The sequence below is a fragment of the Miniopterus natalensis genome, chromosome 6, assembly GCF_054644295.1.
Source record: "Miniopterus natalensis isolate mMinNat1 chromosome 6, mMinNat1.hap1, whole genome shotgun sequence".
Lineage (NCBI taxonomy): Eukaryota > Metazoa > Chordata > Mammalia > Chiroptera > Miniopteridae > Miniopterus > Miniopterus natalensis.
The window spans coordinates 65059728-65087168 of NC_142086.1; the positions used below are offsets into that span (position 1 = coordinate 65059728).

The 27441-nt window shown below is 41.7% G+C and overlaps 1 protein-coding gene across 1 annotated transcript; it reads left to right on the forward strand.

Moving 5' to 3' along the window:
- Positions 1 to 4722: 4722 nt before the first annotated feature.
- SLC2A2 (solute carrier family 2 member 2) lies at positions 4723 to 27441 on the forward strand. Its single transcript, XM_087817913.1, has 11 exons — positions 4723 to 4734; positions 8143 to 8235; positions 11097 to 11359; positions 15586 to 15710; positions 18435 to 18550; positions 19454 to 19616; positions 20111 to 20298; positions 22439 to 22543; positions 25911 to 26012; positions 26685 to 26888; positions 27179 to 27441. Exons 1-11 carry the CDS (start codon positions 4723 to 4725, stop codon positions 27368 to 27370), a joined length of 1563 nt encoding a protein of 520 aa, XP_087674039.1. The 3' UTR covers positions 27371 to 27441.

A 27441-nucleotide genomic window follows, 5' to 3' on the forward strand; every position in this document is an offset into this window, starting at 1 on the left:
TGTGGTGATGGGAATGTTCTGTATCTTGACTATTTTGATGTCAATATCCTGGCTGTGATGTTTTATAGTCTTATGTTTCAATGAAGGAAACTGGGTAAAGGATATATGGGATCTCTCTGTATTATTTTACAACTACATGTGAATCTACAATTATCTACAAAAGTTTAATTTTTTAAAAATGGAAAACATATATCTGTTTTGATAATTTTATTGTGGCCCTCCCTGAAGTCTGGGAGATGAACTTGGATTATCACTAAGATGAATAAGCAATCTTGCACCTGTAATATTAAATGGGACCACAGTCAACCCAATTTAATAAGCCAGAAACCTACCTGCCATCCTGAGTTCTTCATTTTCCTCCTCTCCCAAAAGCAGTTATGAAAAAGTCCTGTCTGCTCTACCACCAAAATAGATCTTGAATCTGTTACTTCTCTTTCCCTCCTATCATCATCATTTCTAGTGAGCAATGGCAAGTCTGAACTGTTGCAAGAACCTTGCAATTGTATCTCTCCTTTTTATAGATGCCCTCATTCAATCCACCCCTCACTCAATCGCATAAGTCATCTTAAAACATATATTGGATCACATCATCCCATGCTTAATGCCCTCCAGTGACTTCCCATTGCCCTTCAAATGAATCCAAGCTCAGCCCCATGGCCTACAAGGCCCTGAGTGACAGTGGCCGCTACCTATCTTCCCAGTAACATTCCTTTCCACTTCCTCTTGCTCTCCTGCTTTACCCAAACTTCTCTTATTCTTCAACCTAAGATCTTTCCTCCCTCAAGCTTTGCACATACTTCCCTCCCTATTCTGGTATCAGATAAAAAGACACTTCTTCAAAGAACACTTTTCTGAGCACCTTCTCTAAGGTGGGAGCCCTCCTATAGTCTTGCTCCTCAGAACTCATTTAGTTTCTGTCATAGAATGTAAGCCCCACAGGAGCAGAGCTCCTGTCTGTTTTGTTCCCTGTTGCAACTGGTGCCTAATAAAATGTTCACTAAGTACTGCATTTTGTGAATGTTAAATCAATAAATGTCCCAATGTCAGCCTCAAACACCTCCTTCCCCATTGCAACAAAGCGTGTGGCAACCTTTTTGAACTTCCTTCATTTATTAAACAAATATTTATTGAGCATCTACTGTGTACTATGCACTCTCACAGGCACTGAGAATAACAAGATGGGCAAAGTCTCTGCACTCACGGACCTTAGGTTTGGTGAAAAAAGTGGTACAAAATAATAAATAGGCAAAAAAATTATTAAATAATATCCAGTAATGAAATTTAATAATTTTAATATTTAATAAATACACATTTTACTATATTTAAATTTTAATTAACTTATTAATTAACATCAACATTTAATATTTTAATAAGAAAACAATAGTGAATAATTAAATGTTAAGTATATAAGTGCTATGAAGAAAATAAAGTGGAGTGTCAGTTGCAGGGTGTAGCAGCCGGTGTCTACCTTAAGAAGCCTGCTTGGAGAGCCTCTTGGTCATCTGCACGCACCAGAGCCCGCCACATATGAATGGGGTGGAGCGCTCTAGGCAGAGGCCCATCCACTGCAAAGGGGCTGGGGCCAGATCACATTAAAGGAGCTTGAGTGCAGTGGCTGAGCCCGGAGGAGGCCAGGAGTGGGAGAGAAGGTCTCAGAGTCAGGGAAGACTACCTCGGGCTGGCCCCTCAGGCCCTGGTGATGAAAGTGGGTTTCGTTCTAAGGGTGGCGGGGAAGCCTTTGGAGACTTTTAAGCAAGGGATACTATAGTCTGGTTTAATTTTTAAATCAATGTTGGCTGCACTGTCAAAAAGGGACCATAGGGCAAGAATGGAGGCAGGTCGCTAGGCAGTGACACTCAGGAAATGCTGGTGGCTTGAACCAGACAGGTATCTGTGGAGACGGTGGGAAGGGGAAGACCACCTGGGGACAGGTTTCACTGGGGAGTCTCAGGAAACACTGCCTTGCTCAGGGTCTAGGGCTTTCCGGCCCTTGCTGTCTTGGCTCGGCCCAGCTTGAGCGCACCCCCGCACCTGACGGGATCAGAGGGGAATGCAGCCTGCGCGGATAGCTGGGGTTCCTTCTTCCCGGCCACAGAAAGCAGCTAAACTCATTTTGCTGGAGGGAAGGGTAATGAACAAGTGAGGGGGCGCTCTTTCCTGCCCAGCAAACTCCCACCTCGAGCTGCTGGCAACCACTATGGAGATTACATGAAGGCAGAAGTCATGAGAATGTGACCTCAGGGGAAAGAACAATCTCACGGAGCTGGGTTCACTCTGCCCCCCGAGGCTCTCGGGGCGATTCTGGGCCCTGGGGCACCATTGCGCGGTCCCCACCCGACAGCAAGGCAGGAAAACCTGCCTTCATCCCGCTGGCGGGAAACGCGGAGGCCCGGGCGCGACGGGACCCGGCTCCTCGGGGGGGCGCTAGAGCACGCTCCGGGAGGCCCAGGGGACGCCCAGCTCCCTGCGACCCGCGCACCCGCCGTACCTGGGTCCTCCACGCCCGCCCCGAGATAAGATTTCGGCCCATCCCTGCGCGGTGCTGAGGAAGCTGGGCTGGGAGGCTCAAGGTCCCACGGCCCGCCTTAGCAGGTGGCAGGGGGCGCTCCCAATCCCGCGCGCGGCGTGGCCGACTCTCTCTCCTAAAAGGAAGCTTCAAAGAGCAAAGGTTAGTGAAAAGCAAAGTGTAGCGATCATTTTTTGACAGCCGCACAAATCTCCTGCGGTGTCGTGTCGCTGGAAAACAGTTGCGAAGGAATCCTTTTCTGATGGTCGAGCCTTTGACAGGAGAGCGCGGGCGTCACCGGCTGGGGGGGCCGCCAGGGGCTGGCTGTGCGCCGGCGCCCGGTGCCACCGGGCTTGGGGCCGGCCCGGCGCTGCCCCCCCCCCACCACCACCACCACCCCCGGGCCTGCGGGCGCCTGGGCTGTGAGCGAGTGGATGCATTCAGGGGGAGCGCGGAGAGCAGCGCCTGGCACCAAGCCAGAGCGCAATAAAGATCAACTTGTTGCTAATAATAGGCGTTCATGCTTCTCCGCTAAGAAATTACTGCCTCGTATGTTTGCGTTTATGTGCCTTTCTCCTTTTACATTAGGAGCTCCTAAGTGTCTTATCTCCTGCAGCTCTGAGCCTGGAACTGTGCTGGGCTCCGTCAAAGTTTGTGGGTTTGTCTTTTTTCCCTTCGTTGGTTTTAGAGAGAGGGAAGGAGAGAGAGACAGAGATGTGAGATCTCACATCAATCAGTTGCCTCCGGTACACACCCACCTCCCACTGGGGATTGAACCCAAAACCTACCTATGTGCCCTGACTGGGAACTGAACCCACAACCTTTTGGTGTCCAGGCGATGCTCAAAGCAACTGAGCCACGGGGCCAGGGCAAGTTTGCGGTTTTTGTTTTTAAATATACCTTTATTGATTTCAGAGAGAGGAAAGGAGAGGGAGATAGAAGCATCAATAATGAGAGAGTCATTGATCGGCCACCTCCTGGGGATCAAGCCCCAAACCCGGGCATGTGCCCTGACCGGGAATCGAACCCCAATAGCCTGGATCCTCGGTAGATGCTCAACTGCTGAGCCACGCCCAGCTGGGCATTTGTGGTTTTAATTGAAATATTTACTCAGGTGTGGTGACAAATGAAAAGAGGGCGGTGAAATTAAAAACAGATGAAATCCGGGTCTCCTTTACCTCTGCGTTATATTACCTTCTGTTTCTCCGTCACAACCCCTCAAGTTCGCTGCTGTCCATGCAGTTTCCTCTGCTTGGAAATGGTTGAACCTCAGTGGAACCAGTGACACCAGTCACCAAGCACAGTTCAAGCTCAGTCAACTTTGACGTCACCTGGGGTCCCCACAGGAATTGGGTAACACAGGTCATACAGAGAAGGGCACAAACTCAAGCAACGTGAGCAGATTTATTTGGAACTCTACTGCCTCCAACAAATGCCTCCTGACATACACGGAACCAATCATCGTAACAGTAAAAACAGTGACATCACCATTTACTGAGCATCTAGTACGCACTACGCTAAACACTTTCCTATATTACCACATTTCACCACCCAACAAAACAAAATGTGTGTGCTGATATTCTCATTTTATCAGGTGAGAAAACTAAAGCACGGAAAAGGCTCAATGAGCTACTGGCTTAAGGTCACACCACCAGCAATAAAATGTTGAGGTTCAAACCCAAGTTCATAACTCTCCAAAGGCCACTCAGGTAACCACTGAGCCTACCGTGGCCTCTGGCCGCACAGCCCAGCTCTGAAGCCCAGGCCGGTTTTCTGCAGGGCAGAGTGCAGTGCAGCTCCCACGCCCCGTCTGAGTCTGTCGTCCCCCAGACGCGGCGTGGCAGCCCAGCCTACCACGTCTGCTTTTCACCTGTCCCCTGTGACTGCCACACGTAACACATGCTTTAAAATGTGACCGCCTCTGGCTGGCAACCTATGCCTAAAGAATCTGCCCCTATTTTCTTTCCTGGTGGAACAAAGGGATTAAAGCCACAGGTCTGTGAGGCAGAGCATTTATTGATTCGATTCTCATCAATATTTAGCCTCGGCTAAGATTAAACTTGGACTTTTAGGTCCACTCCTGGCTTCCCTCGCTCCTCCTCTTCTAATGTATAACTAGTCCTGGAAAGGTGGAGACACAGGCAGGAGCTGGCCAGCTGCATGTGCCACACGCACCACAGGACCTGGAGTTAAGAGGAGGACTCCCAAGCCATAAAATGACAGATCAGGTAAAGCAGCAGCATGTTCGTTTTGAACCAGCTTTGAGAAAATGAACAGGCGAAGCCGTTCAAGTCCGTGAGTGTACAGAGGATTTGGGGGATGCTGGATATAGCTACCGCAGATCAAGGCTACTTCTCATGGCCAATGGATAGTTCATTTGGCTGCTGAAATCCTAATTTCTTGTTCAGTGATTAGGCTTTGAAGGATATTTGCTCTGTTTTCTGACTAGTCTCTGTAACTTCTTGAGTGATTCTGCATAACCATATTACTAAAGAAATACGCAAAAAAAAAAAAAGGGCGGATTAACCTGAATCTAACTAATTATGAAAACTGGAATGAACTCTTCAGAAATGTCAATGCATGAAAAACAAGAGGTATAGAAGGACTGTTCTGGATGAAAGGAAACTAAGAACTGACAACCAAATGCAGCAAGTGCTCTTAGGTCATGGAAGGAAGAAGAAAACAGCTCTAAGGGACAATATAGGGGCAGGTGGGAAATTCTGAAAATGGGCTGTATGCTACATAATATTCGTATATCTAGTACAGTCTTGGATATGATAATGGCACTGTAATTACGCCCAAGAACGTCTTTGTTCTTAATGAGTACACACTGGAGTGTTTAGGAGTGAAGTGGCACAAGTATCTTCCACCTATTTTGAAATGCTTCTGCCACAACAACAATACACACACACAAACACACACGCACAGTGAGAGTTAACCAAATGTGGTATTAACCATTGGTCAACACAGGTGAAGGTTATGGAGTGTTCACAGCACTACTCGTTTAACTTCTCTGTAGATATAATACTTTTCAAAATAAAAAGTTGAAAATAAAAAAGGTATAGTACTGTTGCTCCCTTATAAGTTTCTCCCCACTAAATATCTCCACCCCTATACACAATCATGCAAGTAGGTAAATTAGTGCCCCTTTAGAGTCAGACCTCTGCATTCTGATCTGGTGTAACTTACTCTGCTGAGCATTTCTTCATGTCAGCAAGTGATGAGGCTAGGTGCACGGGCTTTGTGGTCAGCAGGCTTGGGTTTGGGGTGTGGTGAAGCTACTTACCTGCTCTGAGACCAGGGTTATTTAACTGAGCTTGGGTTTTTCTATATTGTGATAAAATAAGAACACATTGGGATATAACATATGGATATAATATAGGATATTAAGGATTATAATAGTTTCCTATAACCTGGGAGTAATTAAATGAGATAATATTAGAGAGACTCAGATGACAAACATTTTAATGTTAATAGTTGTATATTTATATAATGTAAATTTAAAGAATAATTAGTACATCTTATTTCCTATTATAGCCCAGGATAAAGCTAAAGCAGTTGGAACTTTGAAAAAAATATAAAGACAAATATTAAGTAAATAACTATACAGATGGTATGTAGATTTGGCAAAAATAATGAAGATAGTGTTCAAATAACTGACGTTTGGAAGATAGTGCAAAAAGGAAGATAAATGTGCTTACCACACTGGCCCGCACATAGCAGTGATATTTAGAAATATCACTGAACACCCTTAGGGCAATTTATAAATTATGTCGTAGGGCTTTTCTTGAGAACTGAAAAATTGCCTAATAATGGAACCCAGAAAAAATGAGAACTGATGTAAAGCAAAATGTTTCAGCTTTCTAAATCCACTCAGACTTGCAAAGAAGTGGGGTGAGCATGAGAGGAAGGGCCAGAAGACCTGGGCCCTCCCTCTGAATGTGCCCAGTAATCACTGTGTGACTCAAAGAATTTGGACTCAGCTTCCTCACCTGAAAAATTGAGAGATTAGACTAGAATCCATTGGTGTCTAAGGCCTCTTTCAGCTTGAAAATTCTATGGCTTGAGAGGCCCCTGACCTATTCCAAGGGTGGGTGCAAGATCACCTTTCGGTTGGCACTTGGACGCACGTGGTCTAGAGGAAAGAGTATACGCTTCTCCTCCCTGCAGCTGCTGAAAACCTGCTCTTTTTGTTTAGCAGTGTCAATGTAATAACAGCAGCTCTAAGTTCCAATACTAGAATACCCGTTACTGACTGTGTATTTGCTACTGTCCATGAAATTTCCTGGCTTCCTCACCTGTGAAATGGGGATCACTTCATGGGCTTTGTAGTCCTATTGTGAAGATTATTGGTGACGCATGATGATGGCAGCGCTGATGAATGAGATGACATTAATGTGTTTGCACTGCGCCTAACACCAGTGCCAGCTTCCAGTGATGGATATCATCAGGGAGGGGGGGTGACAGCTGTCTCAGGTGCTCCCTGGTCTCCTCCCCACTGATGATGGTTACTCCCTGCAAACGGGCTGACGAGCCCTGTCCTTGGAAACAGCTGAAGGGGAAGAAGGATTTAAGGAGAAACTACCAACCAAGCAAATGAAACCCCATCTTAACTTTGGCCACTCGAGCAACTGAGTTGTAGATGTCTATTACATTTTACGGGATAATACAAAGTCTCTGGAATCTCATACATCATATACCATATTATGTGCGTGCATGCACACCTATGCACATGCTCACACATGCAAGCATATAGGTACATGCACATTTTACATATAAGGTACTTTAAAATGTATTTACAATTTTTTATTAATATTTATAAATAATTGTATGTATATATGATTTTTATCTATTAAATATATATAATGTATGTTATATGTATTCTTTTGGGATTTATATATATATTCACATACCATATGATCATATCTCCCGGGTCAGCTTTGAAGTCCTTTCAAGGAAGGAAGTTCCTGGGAGGGAAAGTGCCACCTGCAATTAATTCTGAATTAGTGAAAAGAGAGGGAGCAAACCTACAGATTCTCAACTGTCACCCCAGAGATTCCAGTTCAGTAGTAGGTCTGGGCTGAGGCCCAGGAAGCTAAACATATGATAAGCTCTCCAAGTAGGGTCTGGTTTTAGAACTGCAAGCCTAACTTCAAGGGCTCTCAGGGTAGTTCCTCAATAATACTTCGTTGATGATACTGAAATTTCTGATCTCCAGTTTGGGGAATGAGGAGACCTGGTTAATTAGCTATTTTTGTGCTGGAATAAGGGGTTTTACAATCATCCCCGGATTTAGATAAAAACTGAAGATCCAATTGGGGAAGTGGCTTAGATCACATACCCACTAAGTATCAGAATGGGAACTGGAATTCATGTGGCTATAACTCATTCATTCATTAAACAAAGTTCCTGCTATATCTGTTATTTACTTAAAAATTTTAAATTATGTAATTATACATGAAATAGTTTTCTTATAAAATATCTAATAGTAAAAATAAAAGAAAAAATGCTCCTGTGACTATCAGGGGACAAGAACCAGCCTGCGGAGCCCGTCAGGAGTCCAAGCTGTAAAGTGATAGGAGATGGGTAACTGAACTCGCCTGGTGTTTCCCAGCCCTGTGTTTTATTCCCCACAGATCACAGGGACCCTGGTTTTCACTGTCTTCACTGCTGTGCTGGGTTCCTTCCAGTTTGGATATGACATCGGCATGATCAATGCTCCTCAACAGGCAAGTGAAACATGCACAATTCAAATCTCTTTTTGACAATTTCTGTCAATGACAGAAAGATATCTGTTCCTCATACAGAGAGACAAAGTGTGTCCCAGTGGGCAATAAGGGGTAACCCCCGGCTTCTGTCACATATCACACGTGTGGTTCCAAAGCCCATAACTTGGCTTTGATTCCTCCTCACTTGATAACCCTCAGAAGAAAATAAAGGGCAATAAGTAGTTCTTGATCTTTGACTCTGCTGTTTGCTGAGCTCACAGAAAACTTGAGTCAGAACACCATGTGCCTTAGGATATCTTTTTTAAAGCTTAAGAGCTTATTTATTGCAGCATTCATTCAGATGTCTCAGCCATACACAAATGAAAATGCTGGGGAATAAGAGAAAGCCATGGAAGGGTATGTTTCATTCTGTGCACTTTTACTGAGCACCAATTCACTGTGCATTAGGAGCTTTAACATATGCTCTCCCCAGTTCGAGCCTCCTGAGAGTCCTCTTACACCCATTTCTCACCAGGTTAAAACCTTGACCAGCACAAGCGCTAAAAAGATTCTAGTCCTTGCCCCGCATTGCCGCCCCCTACAGGCGGCAAAGTAAAATAATGCAAAACTGTTAAATAATAGTCAAGAAGTCCAACGGCTTTTGGATGGCTTTTTTAAAAATACCAAATAATTTCTATCATGTTTCTATTTATTTTGTGCATCTCTACTCTGGTATCCAGCAACTAGACAGGAGAGGAAAGGGGGATGCCATTTTTCTAGCTCCCACAGCCTGTGACTAAGTGGAGGGGGAACCAGGACCTGACTCCCTCTGCGCTGATTCAGACTGTCAGGTCGCTAGCATGGGGTCGGTGTCTTGCACTCCTTCCTATCACCAGTGCCAAGCACAATGACTGGTGTAAAGAAAGTGTTCAATAACGCATTTAGTGAAGGGGGGGTAGGAACGGAAGCTGGGGGAAGGCTGGCATAAGGTGCAAGTACAAACATTTGTTGGGTGCCTTCTACAAATTGATCATATTTTATCTGCTTCTTTTACAACATTGGACACCAAGGAAAATGTAAGATCCTGCAGGGTGTGAATGTGTGAAATGTGCTCACCAGTCAGTCCATCACCTGAAATGAACTGCTCCTTGGACCAAAAGCTGTGCTCTGGTTAGGTGCCACATGTCTTCCTGAGTGTGGCTGGCCTCGCTGAGGCTGAGAGATTTAGGGAATAATGGGGGGGCGGGGGGAGCACTATCTCTTTTCTGTGGGCAATGACAACATGTGCCAGGTTAGCAGGTTTCCTGAAATTTGGCTCAATATCACCATAATTGGAAGAGCCTCTTTTCGTGGAAGACTCTCTCAAATTCTTATTTAAACCATCCTTTCCAGTTTTACAGGGAAAAGCAATCTAAGGCTCTCCCTCCTCTTATCACAGTCCTAGAGCCAGACCTGAAGACAATGATTCCCCCTGGCATCTGGCTTAGTGCCCTCTTCATAGCCCCTTCCTTCTGTGTTTAAAACACTGATATGTAAGAAGAGTCATTCAGGCCCATTAGTTTTTATCGGCAGAATAACATTTGGAATTATTTTAGGCTATTTATAAATAACACTTTTTATGATTATGAAAACTACACACGCCTATTGCAGAAAGTATTGGAGAATCACCATAATTTTTCTACCACATAGAGCAAACTGCTGAGAATATTCTGAGTATTTCCTTACAGCCATTTTTCTTTGTATATTATCCATATTGTGTGACCTTCTAATGAGGCAAATGTCTTGGCCAGGCTTCTTTTATCATAACAGGATGTCAATTCTTTCCCTTACTCAGCTGACTTTGCCTCATAGGACTTTGCCCAGGACTGGCAACCTAGGGCGGCCGCATTCCGGGCCCTTGTCAGAGGTCCTTGTCAGAGGTCCTTGTCAGAGGTCCTTGTCAGAGGTCCTTGCAGCTCACTGCTGCTGAATAGTAACCAAAACGCCATTGAGAGGTAGGGCATGGGAGGAAGAAAGCCTGAAGGATGAGGCTTTACTCGATTACACTTCCATATGCTCTTTGCCTCTACTGAAACACATTATCAAGGATGGCTCTGTGAGGACCCACAGGGCTCAGTGCCTTCTCTGAGGCCCCTGGGTTTTTTTAATCCTCGGAATTCATCAATATACACAATTGTTTTCTTCTCTATGCATTGGCTGCTGGGAAGTTTATTGCTAAATTATAGCTCACTTCTGGCAAGGATACAGCACTTAGCGTTTGAATTTTGTATATCAACTTTATTTCAGGCCTTATCTTTCCCAAATTTTTTTCTTATATCCACTTTTATGTTTCCATTAAAATATTTACATAAGTCCATTTAAATCCTGTTGTGCAGAGATAACACTGGTGTGGAAATGTATCTTTTAGCCTGCAGAATATTTTCAATTTGAATAGTAGACAACATTTAAAACTTGGAAAATTTTACATGAAAACCCAGATTTCCAGCTTCTGTTTAAAGATTAAAGGTCATCAGCACTAGTCTCATGTTTGCAGCTTCCTCCTTCAGATGGGGCAGATTCTCTGGAGAGCCAGAATCCTGCTAACTTGCTGTTACATCCTCAATAGGAGAGAAAGTGTTTCAGTTCTCTAGTCATCAAGGCTCTCCTTGCCTACTCCACTTACTTGTTCCTGCCTGGCTCCTGTTGGCAATGGGATCTGTGACCTCTGTTTTGTAGGATATGGTAACTATTAATAAATCTGTATGTGTTTGTATGTGTGTAACACTCATAATTGGGATGATCCTGTTAAATACTTAATAAATACTTTAAAGAAAAAAAAAACAAATAAAAATATATAGAATGTTTGAAATACTGAAGATATTTTTTAAATTTTATTTTCTCAGATAATAGTAGCCCATTACAGACATGTTTTGGATGTTCCACTGGATGACCGAAAAGCTATCAACAACTATGCTCTCGACAGTACAGAGGAAATGCCTAGAACCCCAAACGCAGTGAATTCAACACCAACCCCTTGGCCTGAGGAGGAGCCTGTGGAAGCTTCTGGCCTCATCACCATGTTATGGTCCCTGTCTGTGTCCAGCTTTGCAGTTGGTGGAATGATCGCATCATTCTTCGGTGGGTGGCTTGGGGACCAGCTTGGAAGGTAGGCAAATTTCATAAATATGCAGAAACACAGAAACTTTAGTATTTTTGGTTTATTAGAATTGGTTTAGAAATAAATCACTTTTTTTTGTGCAATAGTTTTAGAGTTGTTTTTTTCAACTCGTGACCCTATGAGTTAGATCAGTGTTGAAACAAATAATGGAAAAAGTTGTTGCACCATCTGCTTAACTGCACAGATATTTACAGAAAAGGTGAGTTTGGTGTATTTTTAGACAACTGTTTTGACTCTCTGGCTTTCTGAGTTCTAAAACATATTAAGAAACCACTGTGCAAGTGATTAATTCGGGGGCTCAATGGAAGAGCCAAGAGCAGAATTTTTTACCTGGAAGCCCATTGTTTGCTCCACCAAATAGCTCCATTTTTCACACATCCAGTTTTTCATCTTCAGATTAGAATTTGGCATTTGGATCAGTCAAGTCCTAAGGTCAAGTCAGTATTCCCCAGTTCTCAATCGCTCAGGACACTTCACAAGGGGCTGATAGGCGCTGACGCTGCTGTGTCAACGACCCAACCCAAGCTGAGGCCAGTGGGGTCTCCATTTCTCTACTACGTTTTCTATTAGTTGTTTCTATTAGGATTAAAAACATCAGTGGACCTCCTTTACACTCAAATTTTACTAGTCATGCAACATACTAAAGCTCTTGGAATGCTCCCAGCCCCCCAAAAGAGACAAAAATAATCAAATTAGAACATCAACTGATTATTTCTTTAAATTTGTTTTCTACTCTTTAAGTCCATCTTTGTTTAATTACCTTTTTCTGATAATAAAAAAAATACAAATATGGAAAATTTAGAAAATTCAAAACCTTTAAAAATGTAAATGATATAGGCTAAGATATACTGTTTTAGTAATTCTGAATTACAGTTTACTTAGTATTTAAAATTCCTACTTTATAATTTTATCTCTCTGGTTATTAAAATTCTGATAACTTCTTTCTCTTGTACTGGAGAGCTTTTATATAGTAAGAATGTAAGAAATATCCTTAAGTAATGAGTAACATGGGAACCCAAGTTTTATTCTTGTTTTTATTTGAAAGGGGCTTTCTTCTACAATAAGGGGAAATGGTCAGTTCCTCACATTCTAATCAACTTACTGGTATTTAGCTGAACTGCTGAACTTTAAGCCAGAATCCATAAATTAAAATGTTCATAAACTGAAACAGTAACCAGTAACTGGAAATTTTTCTAGATTAATTATTTCTAAAATAAATAAAATTAAGCAAAATTAAATTAAAATTTAAAACATGGAAAAACTAAGTCTTTTAGCAGCTAATGGTGTTTTATACTTCCCCTCATCCCCAAAGAAAATTTTAAGCCCTTGCTTAAAGATTCTGAGAGGTCCAGAGACTTACTTTAAAACACTTAATTTGTGGTCTAGTGATGGAACTAGGATGCATGTCCTCTCAACTCTTAGGATTTAACATCAGCACTGGTCATACCCCAAAACAATGTCAAATAACCATTTATCAAATGACTTATGTGAGGCTTCCTCCAGCTCAGAGGAAAAATGATTCTCCATGAAAAACAGCCATAAAATTAATAATTTTAACTTAAAAATTAAGATAAAAGAGTTCAGTCTGTCCCATAAAACTATTTTTCTAGGGGTGATTCACTGACAAATGACATGCTTTTCCTAATTGCCAGGGTCATTACTTCACCAGTTAAAAGTAAATAAATAAAAATATATCTTTCCATTACTGCTGTTAAAAAAAGTATTTCCTTGTAATTGTACAATAGTCAATAGGTATCTGTGGCCATTATTTTTCAATTTGGGTTCTCAGGGTCAATCTTTCCAGAAGCTATGGGCTGGGTTTACAATTTAATTACAAGGCTATGATGTGAGAGACCATGGGCATACACAACTTGCCTTGGAGCGCTTTCTTTCTTTTGTATGGAAAATGGAACTCACTAAAGTGAAACCTTAACCCCCAGTTTCACCCAGATCAAGTCTCAGCTCTGTCACTTAATAGTTGTGTGAAAATGAGTAAGTTACCTAAGTTCTCTAAGACATTTTCTTCCGATCTGCAATGCAGAAAAAACAATACCTACCTTATGGCATTATTGTGGGCATTGAATGAGAAGGAATGTAAAGGGTTTAGCACAAAGCCTGCAAAGCGAGCAGGCAGTGAGTGTAATCTTGCTCTGATGATGACAGGGACAGCAGCCTACGATGGCCTGGCCGCAGTGACGAAGCCTATGCTAACAGGAGGATTTAGAGCAAGAGTTAAAGAAATACACTTAGAAATAGATTTCCTTCTCCCTGATTCAACCATTTCAAGCATTTTTAGATTATTTGTTCTTGACCATTTCTCACATCTGAGCAGAACTTAAATCTTTTTTTCCCTTTATTTTTATTGGTCACACTATTGCAGATGTTCCCACGCCCCCCCATTCCCCCCACCTCCCGCCCTCTGCCTCCCTCCACCCAGCCCCACCCCTTCCATTCCCTCTGGCCATCACATGTCTGTGCCAAAACTTAAAATCTTTTAAATTATGTAAAGTGCTCCAACATTCAGTAAGGAAGAGGGACTTTACAGCAATCTGGCATCAAAAATACTTTCAGGCTATCCCTTTTAAGATTTTACCTCCCTTCTGCCCCCTGCCCAATGGAATATACTATTAACTAGCTAGTAACAATTTTTTAAGATAACTTATTGAATTTCCCTTCCCTCTCTCCTGGGTAGAGAAAAAGCACTTCACAGAAAAAGCACCCTGTCATTTTCTCCTTCGCAGCTCTGCAGCTCATCACCTCTAAATGACCGTTTCCCCTGCCTTTGGGTACTTGACAATTTCCATACATTACTAGTCTAATGAATTACCATAGACTCAGTGCCTTAAAACAACACAAACTTATTTTCTTGCAGTTTTGGAAATCAGAAGCCCAAATTCAGTTTCATTGGGCTGAAGTCGAGGCGTCAGCAGGGCTGGTTCCCTCTGGAGGCTCTGCGGGAGGGCCCATGTCCTTGCCCTTTTCCAGCTTCCCTGTTCCTTGGCTTGTGGTCCTTCCTCCACTTTCCAAGCACATCACTCCAGTCTCCACTTTTATCATCACATCACCTTCTCTTCTGCCTTCCTGTTATATAAGGATACTTGTGATTACATAGTTGGGCCCACCTGGATAATCCAGGATAATCTCTTCAACTCAAAATCCTTAGTTTAATCACACCTGGAAAACCCCTTTTGTCATGGAAGGTAGCATATTCCCAGGGTCTGAGGATCAGGACATGAACTCTTGGGGGAAATTATTCAGCCTATCACATGGCTGTTGGGCAACCACTGAAGTATAAGATTACATAGTTTTACTCCCAAAAAAAAAAAATCGCTTTGGTGTTAAAGATACTTGCTTAGAAAAAGCTCACCTTTTAAAGTTTGAAACATTGAAATAGAACAGATCAGGATGCTTACATTCGCTGTGGCACAAACATTTCCATACCTGTCCCCTCAGATCCTTTCATTGGCCATGTCGTCATCGACTATGAGGAAGGTTTCTGTGTACTTCACTTTTCCACTTCATGGGAATAAATATCTTAAATTGTCAACTTTCATATGATTAATTTTGAAAATGTTTTTGTTGCTATCATCAGATTTTTTACACATTTTACATAAGTTAACATTAATGAACAGATTCTGAAAATATGCTGACATACAATGTTAAAATAAGAATACTTATAATTCTCTATGATAAGGCTTAAAGTAGATGTTTTAATTTATGTCAAAATAATTCATAATAAAGAAAATTTAACTTTTGAAGTTCCTTCCATGATCTACATCAACTAAAAACCTGTACCATTAAAAGAATGAAAACAAAAAGCAAGGTGTCAGATTATAAGTACAGAATTGAATTTAGCTATCACCAGGCAATTGTTGTTTAAAACAATCATCTTGGAGAAAATTTAATTGGTTAACTGTTTGAAAAAGTGTCAGAGTTTTATCTTAACTCAAACTAGTCATCCCACAATTGAATCATCTCCACCAAAATGTGGAGATCAGGTGCATAAAATCCAGATTCTCTCATTATAAATATTACTTATTGTTTATGTGTCAGTTTGTAGATAAATCAGAGTATCAATCATGATTTAAGATTCTCCCAACCAGCCTTTTCAGCAAAATTAATCTCCTAGGTAAAAATGTCACCATACTCTAAATGCAAATAATTTCATCAGGGTTTGATGCTAAATTTATAATGCCTGCTTTTTAAAATTTCAGAATCAAAGCCATGTTGGTAGCAAACATTCTTTCACTAGCTGGAGCTCTCTTGATGGGATTTTCAAAATTGGGACCATCTCACATTCTTATCATTGCAGGAAGAAGCGTCTCAGGACTCTACTGTGGTAAGTTACACACTTACAAACACACACACACACACACACACACACTGAAAAGTATTCTAAAAGCGGATGTGGTAACTTGCAGGGAGTATTTTGAGCCTGAGGTGGCACCACAAAAGGGACAGGCAATATCATAAAGTTAAAGTCCTAAGTCAGGGAGGTCTGGGACCGGTAAATGGGAGTTGTGAAGCTGTCTTCCTACCCATGGCAACGACACCATTTCTAGTTATATGACTACAGACAACTTATTAATTCTCAGTCTCCTTATATATTCAATAAAAAGAATAATATCTACCTTGTAGGGTGCTTGTGAGAATATATGCAAGATGTTCAGCATAGAATCTGACTACAGTAACCTGCCAAGAAATGCTAGCTATTGTTTTCACTCGTGACGTGCTGTAGACAGTGGGAGAGTGCTACACCCAGAACCTCTAACTCGCTCTTGTGGCCTACCTGGCCGCGGATGTCTCTCTCTTCCATCTGGAAGGACACTGACACCGGGCCCATCTCTCAGACTACACAGCCCGGCCCTCAGATCTCAGACCTGACTGGGTGGAGGGCTAAAGTGGCAGAGACCACAGGGAGAGGGAATCAAGAAGAAGCAGCTTGCAAGGAGTTCAGAATGAAGGATGGACGCTCCTCCCATGAACTTGACATCTAAATGACTGGAACCATTAGTTTGTGGAAATAACTTTTCAAACTTTCAGAAGCAACTAATCAGCAGATGCCTGAACAAAGGGAGGATCTCTCAATCTCTAATACAGCCAAATCGTTAACTTCTCAATACCAGTGATGCCCTAATAGCTCTCAGCCAAGGTTTTAACCCATTGTCCCAAACTTTAGCAATTTCAAACCACTAATCTCCACTGGGGGTAGGAGAGGAGGGGCAAGGGCACAAAATGGTGTATAAAATATTTATAACACTTTCACCTGTAAAGGGAAAGACTATAATTCCATGCATCTTCAATGATAAGTTGAAACAAAAGTCTAAAATTGCTTAATTAAATTTCTCTTTTCATTATTTTTAACGTTAAAACAAATAACTGAAAATCAGCATAGCTTTATTAAAGTGAAAAGTCAACCCACATGTGGAAAAAGCTTTGGATTCACACTGAATCAATTCTGGCACTGTCTCTGTCTGGTCTTAGACATGTTAATTGAATATGAGCTTCAGTTTCCTCTTCTGAAAAGTGCAAATAATAATAATACTATCAAAGAGGTCCAAACTATGATTCTTCTTTCTTTTTTCTCTATTTTTAAAAATACAGTTAAAAAAAAAAAAGAACTGCCTTATGACCCAGTGATTTCACTTCTGGGTATTTATCCAAAGAAATCAAAAACACTAATTCATGAAGATATAAACACCTCTATGTTTACCACAGCATTATTTACAATAGCAAAGATATGGAAGCAACCCAAGTGCCCATCAATAGATGATTGGATAAGAAAGATGTGGTACTTATATATTATGGAATATTACTCGGCCATAAAAAATGATAAAATCTTGCCATTTGCCAAAACATGGATGGACCTAGAGGGTATTGTGTTGAGTGAAATAAGTCAGTCAGACAAAGACAAATACCATATGATATCGCTTATATGTGGAATCTAAAGAACAAAATAAGCGAACAAACAAAACAGAAACAGACTCAAATACCCAGAACAGACTGATGGTTACCAGAAGGGACTGGGTGAAAAAGATGAAGGGATTAAGAAGTACAAATTGTAGTTACAAAATAGTCAAGGGGGTGTAAAGTACAATATAGGGAATATAGTCAATAATATTATAACAACTATGTATGGTGCCACATGGGTACTGGAATTGTCTGGGGAATCACTTTGTAAATTATATAATATTTGACCAATGTGCTATACACCTGAAACTAATATAAAATAATATTGAATGTCAAAAATTTAAATATATTATCTTTGCAAATGCAATTTAAAATCTTTAAGAAAATTTAATTAATTAAGTTTAAGTAGGACTGATTAATAGACTAAAATTTATAAATTAAAATGAAAGTTCAAGAAAAACCTGTTTTAAATTCTCTAACTTTAATAAATAGAAATTAAAGAAAAAAAATATAGTAGCAAATACAAAATATTTTTTGGTGAAATTAAAAAGAAATTTTGTAAACATATTGTGAAGCAACATATCACTAGCAGAGGCCCCTCCACTACCCAACCCCCACCCCCCCACTCTAACAGTGATGGTGAGGCATCTCCAGACTGTAGAAACTCAGATAGGGCTTGAAGTTCTCATGCTAACGCCCTATTGCATGTGATCTTAGGTAAGTCGTTTCTCACCTTGATCAAGTAATGACATTGGCCTAGACATGTTCTAATTCCCTTCAACCCCATGAGTCTAGATTAAGAATGTTATTATTTTTTAAAGAATATTATCATCACATTCTTCAGTCTCTTTTCTTAAGACATCCAAAGGCATCATAATGTAAACTCAATACTAACATAGATTTTTTAAATTAAATAAGACAATGCTATAAATAATTGCCAAATACTCAACTAACCATTTATTTCTATTTGTACATCCAGCTACAACTTCATTTGGGATCTATCAACTCTGTCTATGGTTGGGAACAAAGATTCTTCCTTTCATCAGACTAAGGAAGGGACTTTTAACCAGAGTATTGATTATACTTAAGCCAAATTAATGTTGTGGAGATAGTCCTGGCTTTATTTTAACATTTATGTTCATGTCTCATGCAGGGCTAATTTCAGGCCTGGTTCCAATGTACATTGGCGAAATTGCTCCAACCACACTCCGGGGTGCTATTGGCACTCTTCACCAGCTGGCCATTGTCACAGGCATTCTTATTAGTCAGGTAAAAACGCCCACCCCTTACTTTAACCACCCTCTACTTTACCCAACTTTTCCCTCCCTGACTGTTCACTCTCACTGTAGACCAACACAGAAAAAAACAAAACACAGAACAAAAACAGCTCCACCAGTGGTAGTGGAGGTGCTAAAGCAGCATAGGCTTTTTAGCTCAAAGCTAAATTATTATTACTCCAGCCCTCACTTTTCCTCTTGGAGTTGCAGTTGTGTTGGCACTGGAGGTGGCCTGGAAGTCAAATCTTGAACTTCTGGAGCTATTCTAGAATTAAATTATTCCATTTATATTTAAAGGAATAGGAAACTTCAAATTTTTGGCTGTCTGGGTTTCCTTTGTTTTGAGTGTCTTACTTGGAAATTTAATATGTAAATGATGACCAGTTCTTGTTCAGCTGGTTCTATCTTTCCTTTCTATCCTGTGGTCTCAGAGGGAGTCCTCAGAACCGCAAACCTGTGACTATCCAGAGGATAAACTACTGCATAGGGATCGCAAAGCTGATTCTTATCAGAGTTATTGCTCTATCTATATAATCCCATTCTACTTAAATTCTGGGTATTCTAAGAATTAAATTTTTTAACAAAGGTCCAAAGTTATACATGATTTCCAGTGTTGTTTTAGATATCAAATATGTTGTTAAAAGTTCGGTTGATTCCCATCCTAAATGTCCCATAGGAGTGCATGAAAACAAACCGAGGTGAATTTTTTGTAAAACAAATAGTCCTTAATTTAATTAAAGTGAGACACACTAGTAATAGTTTTCATCTTGATGCATACTTGAATCAAAGTTGTCAGGGATTACTATTAACTAGTCAACATGCTTATTCAACAGATCGTTGCAGAGGCAGACTCCAAGTGCTGTGAGGTTGATATGCTTCCTCTCTGCCTTTTCAGATTGTTGGCCTTGACTTCATCCTGGGCAACCGTGAGCTGTGGCACATCCTGCTTGGCCTGTCTGCCGTGCCAGCTGTCCTACAGTCTCTGCTGCTCTTCTTCTGTCCAGAAAGCCCCAGGTACCTTTACATCAAGCTGGATGAAGAAAACAAAGCAAAGAAAAGTAAGTCTGTGGGTGGTTTTACCTTCTACCTGTTGTTTGGGAACTACCAGCTAATGGGAAACAGGGTGCATGAATGGTTATTCATGAAGATGTTACCGAAGGAAGTCAGTGATCACATGTAAGAGGGACATGCACGATCACTTTATTATGACTGGTACATGTCATGCTGCACCCATAAACATTCGCTCAAGCCCAGATCAGAAGTCCACATGCAGAGTCCTGGGCTCAACCATAGGCTTCTAAAAGACCTTCCCAGCATTATGCCTCAAGAGTAATGAGGATCATAGTTCTCTCTGTCATAAGATGAAGCCAAATGTTCTTTTATGAAAAAAAATTGAAACTTAGGATTTAACTTAACAAAGAATTCCCAAAGTGCATGCTATTAACCAGTAGAAAGGGCTTTGCAGAATGGTAGCTCTTTTATTTACATAATAAATATAACTTTATTTTTGTTTTGACCTGAGTTGTATAAATGTAATCATTTTGGGGGACAGGCTTGAAAAGACTCAGAGGAGGTGCTGACGTCACCAAAGACATCGCTGAGATGAGAAAAGAAAGGGAAGAAGCATTGAGTGAGCAGAAAGTCTCCATAATTCAGCTCTTCACCAATTCCAGCTACCGGCAGCCTATTCTAGTGGCGCTGATGCTGCACATGGCTCAGCAGTTTTCTGGAATCAATGGGGTAAGTTTAAGGATACCCCCAACTCTTAAAAGCAAAGTGAATTAAGATAGGGCAGGAAAGGGGTATAAGTTTAAATAGCTAAAAGGCATTTTAAAATATTAACATCATGTCTTACTACGAAGATTGAGTGAACATTAATTTTCTGTTTTGCCACAGCTGCTTTCTAAAATCAACTTAAGAATTCTTAAAAAATGTCAACAATCATATTGCATATCTATTAAGATGAACATTAAAAAGTCAAAAGTCGTAATAAATACAAAAGAGGGAAAAGGAGAACAATTATACCAAAGAAAACTAAATTACAAGGAGCTTCTGTATCTGAGTACCAAATTTAGGATTTATAATTGCCTAGGCCAAAAAAGTCCATGGTTCCCTCTGTTTAAATGAAGTATACCAGATATCCAGGTGCCAAAAAGGTTCCTGCTGTGCAAGAAACTCTTATTCTATTTGGGGAGAGCGCACACGCGCACAAAATAAACAGTAGAGTCAACTGGTATGTGGTGAGTGAGGGTGGTAGAAAAGACAGGATTGGAAAATATACTGAATGTTAAACTTGCTAGCTTTGGGGTTTTGAATTGAAATCTTTGCATGTTATACAGAGTAAAATTGTTTTACTGGCAATTAGCATTTGTTAAGAAACTAAACAAAGGAAATCACAAAGCTGATTTCATTGCTGTTGAAAATGTGCTTTGGGCTTCCTCTAAGCGAGCCAATCTCGGATCCACAAAGGACACTGGGATGACTGATGGGTGGGCAGAGACTTGGAGCGCTGAACCTCGCCCGCCCTGAGCACTGCTCGGCTGTGGCCTTGTCCTCCTTTAAGGTCCTTGATGTTTCCTTTTATCTAGCACTCTATAACTTTGGGGGCTCAGGGACCAAACTGCTATCCCGTATCTCAGTTCTGCCTGTAAATTCCGTGGCACAGTGCTTCACCTCTCTGAACCTCTCTGCTTTAGCTTCCGCCCCGGCGCCTGACTTAGAGGCAACCCTGGGCTCGAGGCTGTCGGGCAGCCTGCGAACAGCAGGACCGTGCGCGTGCCCGAAGCCACTCCTCACAGCACAGTCTGCACAGTCCCCTGCAGCCCGTCTGCACAAAGAGGACCTGTTATGCGGGCAACGAATGACAGAGGCTGGGAGGACAACACAATGACCTTAAAGAATCTCATAAAAGTAAAAGCGTAACAAAATAATAAAAGCTGTTAGAGAGGTTGTGAACCAGATTTCTCCATATCCATTGAGATTAGTGGAAAATTTTGGATTAAATGCAATGCAACCGGAACTCTCACGCACACTGGTGAGAGTGTAAACTGACACAATGTCTTTGGAAAACCGTCTGGCAGTATTTATTAGAGCTGAGCATATGCAAACTCTAGTGTCCAATAAGCCTACTCCTAGGTGTAAATGTACGCATAGTTCACTGAAAGGATTGTGTTAGAATGTTATAGCAGCACTATTCATAATCACCCTACATGGCAACTACCTAAATACTCATCAGTAGTAGAATGGGTAACTAAATTGTGGTGCATTAATACAATAAAATACTATACAGCAAAGATAATTAATAGTCTACTAATGCAGCTATAGATTATTTTATAGAGATAATATTGCAGCCAGATGCCAAATAATACACACTATGTGGTTTCATTTTTATCAAGTACAAGACTAAGCAAAAATTATCTACAATGGTAGAAGTTGGAAGAGTTTCCTTGAGAAAATAAGGTGACATTTAGGGGATTTCAGAAAAGCAAGGAAGAATTTGTTTCCTAATCTGGGTATCGGTTATACAGGTATATGCACTTTGTAAAAACTATCTGAGCTGCACCCTTATGACGTGTGTACTTTTTTGCATGTATTTTATGCTTTAACAAAAGGTTTAAAAATTTTAAAAACAAAGAAAATGCATATGCAGAGTTTTCAGCTAAATATATAAAGAACTTTTAAGCAATCAGAAGCCTTAAACACGGAAGGGTAGTTGTGGTTCCTCCTTCCCTGGAAGAGGGGGGCAGATAAAACTTTAGGAAGTTCTAGGGATCATGGTTACATAGAAGCAACTAACGACAAACAAGTTAAAATATTTGTTGCTTTAAAGCCATCAGTTCTAGGCTTCTTGATTAAGGCTAAACTGTTTATTATTTTGCAGATCTTTTACTACTCGACCAACATTTTTCAGACGGCTGGACTCAGCCAACCTGTTTACGCAACCATTGGAGTTGGTGCCATCAACACGGTGTTTACTGCTCTCTCTGTAAGTAAAATACCCTAAAATATTCTGCTTGTTCCTCATTGCAGAAATGGGAGTAAAAATGAACCAAAGCCTTGTGATTTAAAAGTGATCAATGACATGGCCCATGTGCTCTGGGTATGTAAAACCAAGTGGGTCATGAAAGAGTCCTGTATGGGACTAACCAGCCTCAGTGGTATTGAGATGAGGCATCACCGAGCGGGCTATCTGGTTCTCTCTGGCGAGAACTGGTTCTCTCTATTGGCAGGGATGACATTAGTCACTCACTTGTGAATTAATAACTCACCTGGGACAGAGGACTTACTCCTTGGGTTCCTTCTCCTTTGCTCTATACTTAAGCCCCTTGGGTTTAGCCAACAGCTTGTCATTTCCCTTCATATTGAGTCTCGTACCTAGATTCTTCTCCTTTCATGGTTGAAATTCTTTTTTTTATCCTAATGTCTTGGGAAAAGATTTAAAAAAAAAAAATGTGGTCCTCTCAATTAGATAACTAAGCCTCTAGTAAAATTAAACAAACTCAGCAAATTCTTATGATGTTAGGCCATTGGGCAGAGTTTCCAAGTAGCTCACAAGGCCACGGCTTCTAGTGATGCACCTGTTGTGTGGTATTATGAGAGCGTGGAGTAGAAGTGGCGTATAAGTTGAAATGTTATTGTTATTTTTGAAATTTTATTTTTTAGAAATGTCAAATGTTATTTATTTTTTGGGGGGAAAAATTCCAACAAGGGAAAGAGGCCATATACTCTTTGTAAGACCAAATACCTTATATAAGGAATGATTCAGTATCATCATCATAATAATATGGAACATAACAATCTAAGAATTAAAGCACACAGACAACAATAACAACAACAAAAACCTCCCAACTAGTGTAACTCACTCTAAAGAAAGTAACTGGGCTTATTTTTATCTTAGAATGCAGGATGTTCAAAAAGCTTGTGCTTTCGAATTTCGGTCACAATGTTGTACTCAATATACTTTAGTCTCTTGTTTTTCATTCTCTGCACACGGACTTTTAACTATTAACTTAGGGTGGTCAATAAATTATAGCCTGGCCACCTAGATCAAAAGGCAGCTTTGTCCAGACCTTGGAAAAGTGGGGGAAGAACAAACAACATGGGAACACCAGAGGGTATGGAGACATGCCTTTAGAGATAATGCCTTTTCAAGCCAAAGGGCCCCCTGAATCAATGAAGGCCTGGTACTGGGATGCAATCCAAGGGACTATTTGCATTCTTTGTCTCCTGAGGTAATATTTTTTACATAATTTTCTGATATAGAGATTATGGTTAAAACATTTTATATGTAACAGGATTTGCTGTGTAAAACATCAAGTCATCAAGATTGGGTAACCCAAACTCTAAGAGTGCCTAAAAGGAAACTACTGCAGAATTTCATTTTTCATCTCTCCCCCTGCCAACCCCAGTGGAGTGGGAAGAGTTGTTTTGAAAACAATGTCTTAATTGTGTTGAGTACATATACCTTTATAGAGTTCACCCTTTTACTCTATGAAAGTTTTTGAGCAAGTGACATAATTAAAAAATCATCTTTAATCAGCTAATTACAAATAACTCTCCAGGACTACAAATAACATTTAAAATGTTTAATTATATATATATTTGAAAGTTTTAAAGTACAAAAAAAAAACAAACCCTCAGTCACCCAGTTTCTCTCCCCCAAATTAACCAACGTTACCAAATTCCATGTATCAAAATTAAGATATGCAGTTAGGACTATGTATTGATAATATATTAAGGTTTCAACAACTTGGAAGCAACATAATCAGTCCTTTTTTTTTTTCCTGAATGAGTATTTAAGGAAAGAGAGACTATCCTAACTCCATTTTGAATTATGTGCCATATTCCATGTTTTCGTAGAAGAGAGCCTACAATCTTGAGAGAGAGAAACAAAACAGAAAGAAATGTAGGGGGAACGGGGAGGCAAGATGGGTCTAGGGGAGAAGCAGTAGCTACCAAACTCTAAGTAGGTTTCCAGGATCTGAGTGAACTGAACAACACTGTCTGGGACAAAGGTGAAAGTTAAGGTCAGCATTCATCTTCAGCCCCTGACCAAGTCTCACCCTGTGTCACTTTCCTCCCTGCATGCTCACCTGGCCTCAAAAAGGTCTGACTCAATTTTCAAGGCATGTAGTTTTGAAGCTTATCATCCTGTTGGTAATAATTGTTCAGAAACAGAAAAAAAAAACAACAGACATAATAAAAGCCCTTGTTTCTAAAGAAATGCTTCTCTTTTCTTGGTAGCTTGACATGGTGTCATCAAGTCAGCTTTGAAAGTCATGATTAGAGAGTCAAATAGAGAGAGAAATTTTATGAACCTGTATTTTTTTCTGCTCACTTCTTTTTCAACAATTAAATGTGAGCTCTTCGCTTATCATCCTGAAGTGATTTGAAACTCTGATTACAAAATGCCTCTGAGATGAAAGGGGTTTTCACTGTGGGTGGAAAGAAATATTTCTCAGATATTTTCAGAACCAGAGCTAACTACACTAAGGGTATTTGATTGCTACTGATCTACTGATAGATTTATGAACCTAGCCGATTTACTCACCAAAGTGAGAAATTATGATAGGTAGTTTTTTTCTGTGGGACTCACCAATCTTGGTGGTATTCCAAAGATCAAGCAAAACTCTATCCAACAAACTCTGGTCTTAGCTAACTGTGAATCTTAACCATTAATGCAAAAGTCCCCACACGCAAAGGAATCAATGACAGATTTCCAGACTTAGGGTAAAAAAGCACTTTAACCTTTTGCTTTAAAGTCTTACTTTTTCAAATGGATAGTTCATTCCCAGCACCAGGTACATTTGGGCACACCAGAAAAATGAAGGCCTGACTATTTTGGTAAAGTGATCAAATTCCATGTGTTGCCAGGTGAGCAGTCTTAGACTTCATTTGCAGTGAGAAAGCTGGATGAGAATAGTTGACACCTCAACAGTTGTGCTGTCTAAGGTGTCTGCAGTGCGCAAGCCCTCAGGAGAGAAATTAATATTTTTATGTGAAAACTTCATATTTTTAACACATAAGAAATCTACTGGAAGATATCTAAGATGTATGGCCTCTTAATGTTGTCCCCAAAGTGATAATCATCGAGTGGTGGTAACACTATGGTTCTTTCTCTAGAACGTCATGTTCAAATCGGCGTCACTAACTGAAGCAGGTATTTGTAATGACCTCTGGTCGCTGAGACCAGCTCTGCTACCTCGGGCAAGAGTCACTCCCCTTTTGAGTTCCACATCCGTAAAACGGGTTATAAATTAAACTGATTCTTTCCAGCGATATAAATTAAAATGACCTCTTTGTCAGTAAACAGTATTTAAGTATCAAGCCTGTATGTTTCATAATTTGTCTAGGTATTCCTTGTGGAGAAGGCGGGGCGGCGCTCCCTGTTTCTGATTGGAATGAGTGGGATGTTCGTCTGTGCCATCTTCATGTCCGTGGGACTTGTGCTACTGGTGAGTTTGGTGCCGGCACTGACATCTTTGGTTACCATATGATAGCGATCCAGTGCTCCAGGCTAAAGTGCTTTGTATGTCAAAAACTTTTGAGAATGATTTGTGAAATAAAGCCAGAGGAACAGCATATAATACAAAAAAAGAAATGTAAAGAAAGAGATAACTAGTTTGGGGGCGCAGGGGTTAAAAATTGAATATCAGCAAGTAAACTGCACTTGATACCCAGCGAGGCAGTGTAGCAAACGGTCAGAGGGTAGGCTCTGAGGCCAGCCCCCAACGAGCTGCAGCGCTGCCCGGGCGACCTTGGGCAAGTGTCCCGCCCCGCGCCCGCCCCCGCGTCTTCCCATGCACCCTGCCGAGCACCCCAGGTCTTAGCGGGAGCAAAGGTCACTGGGGCCTCACCCTGCCCCTTTCGCAGGAAGGGTGACTAAGAGTCACATAAAACCCTAATCCAGAGGATTTCCCTATAACCGAGCTCCAACGATTGAAGGATGACTCAGGCTAGAATAATCTTGCCTCCCGCTAGAACCACCTGAGCATAACTTAACTGCAGAGTCCCCAGGCCAGAGCCGTGTCACCGCCCAGCCCAGGGAGGGTCTGCTCAGCGAAAGGAGGAAGCGGCCGGTGACCGCAGTTCTACTTTAGTTTTTGCTTTTTTTGCTTTTCCCGCAGAATAAATTCTCTTGGATGAGTTACGTGAGCATGGTGGCCATCTTCCTCTTCGTCAGCTTCTTTGAAATCGGGCCGGGCCCCATCCCCTGGTTCATGGTGGCCGAGTTCTTCAGCCAGGGCCCGCGGCCCGCCGCGCTGGCGGTGGCGGCCTTCAGCAACTGGGCCTGCAACTTCGTGGTGGCGCTGTGCTTCCCCTACGTGGCGGTCAGCGCCCCGCCCGCCCGCGGGCGGGGGCGGGGGGGCGGGGGGGGGGAGGGACGGGGGGACGGCAGGGGGGGTGGGGGGGACGGCAGGGGGGGCGGGGGGACGGCAGGGGGGGCGGGAGGGGGGAGGGACGGGGGGACGGCAGGGGGGAGGGACGGGGGGACGGCAGGGGGGAGGGATGGGGGGGACGGCAGGGGGGAGGGATGGGGGGACGGCAGGGGGGGCGGGGGGACGGCAGCGGGGAGGGCCGAGCGGCGCTGACTGGCCCCCCGTGTTTCTTCCCCACGCAGGACCTCTGCGGGCCTTACGTGTTCTTCCTCTTCGCTGGCGTGCTCTTGGCCTTTACGCTGTTTACATTTTTCAAAGTTCCGGAAACCAAGGGCAAGTCCTTTGAGGAAATCGCGGCAGAATTCAGAAAGAAGAGGGGCTCGGCCCCCGCGCCGCGGGCGGCCACGGAGATGAAATCCCTCCGGCCCGCGTAGGCCGCGTGGGCACCGCCTGCTTTTCACATCACACAAGGAGGACGGAAGCCCTGTGTTTTTCAGTGACAGTT

What these genes read in the sequence shown, in the direction of transcription:
- SLC2A2 (XM_087817913.1), top strand. An exon ending in CGTCTCAGGACTCTACTGTG is followed by an intron (nt 15,711 to 18,434) that starts GTAAGTTACACA and finishes TGTCTCATGCAG; the next exon opens with GGCTAATTTCAGGCCTGGTT. An exon ending in CGGTGTTTACTGCTCTCTCT is followed by an intron (nt 22,544 to 25,910) that starts GTAAGTAAAATA and finishes TAATTTGTCTAG; the next exon opens with GTATTCCTTGTGGAGAAGGC.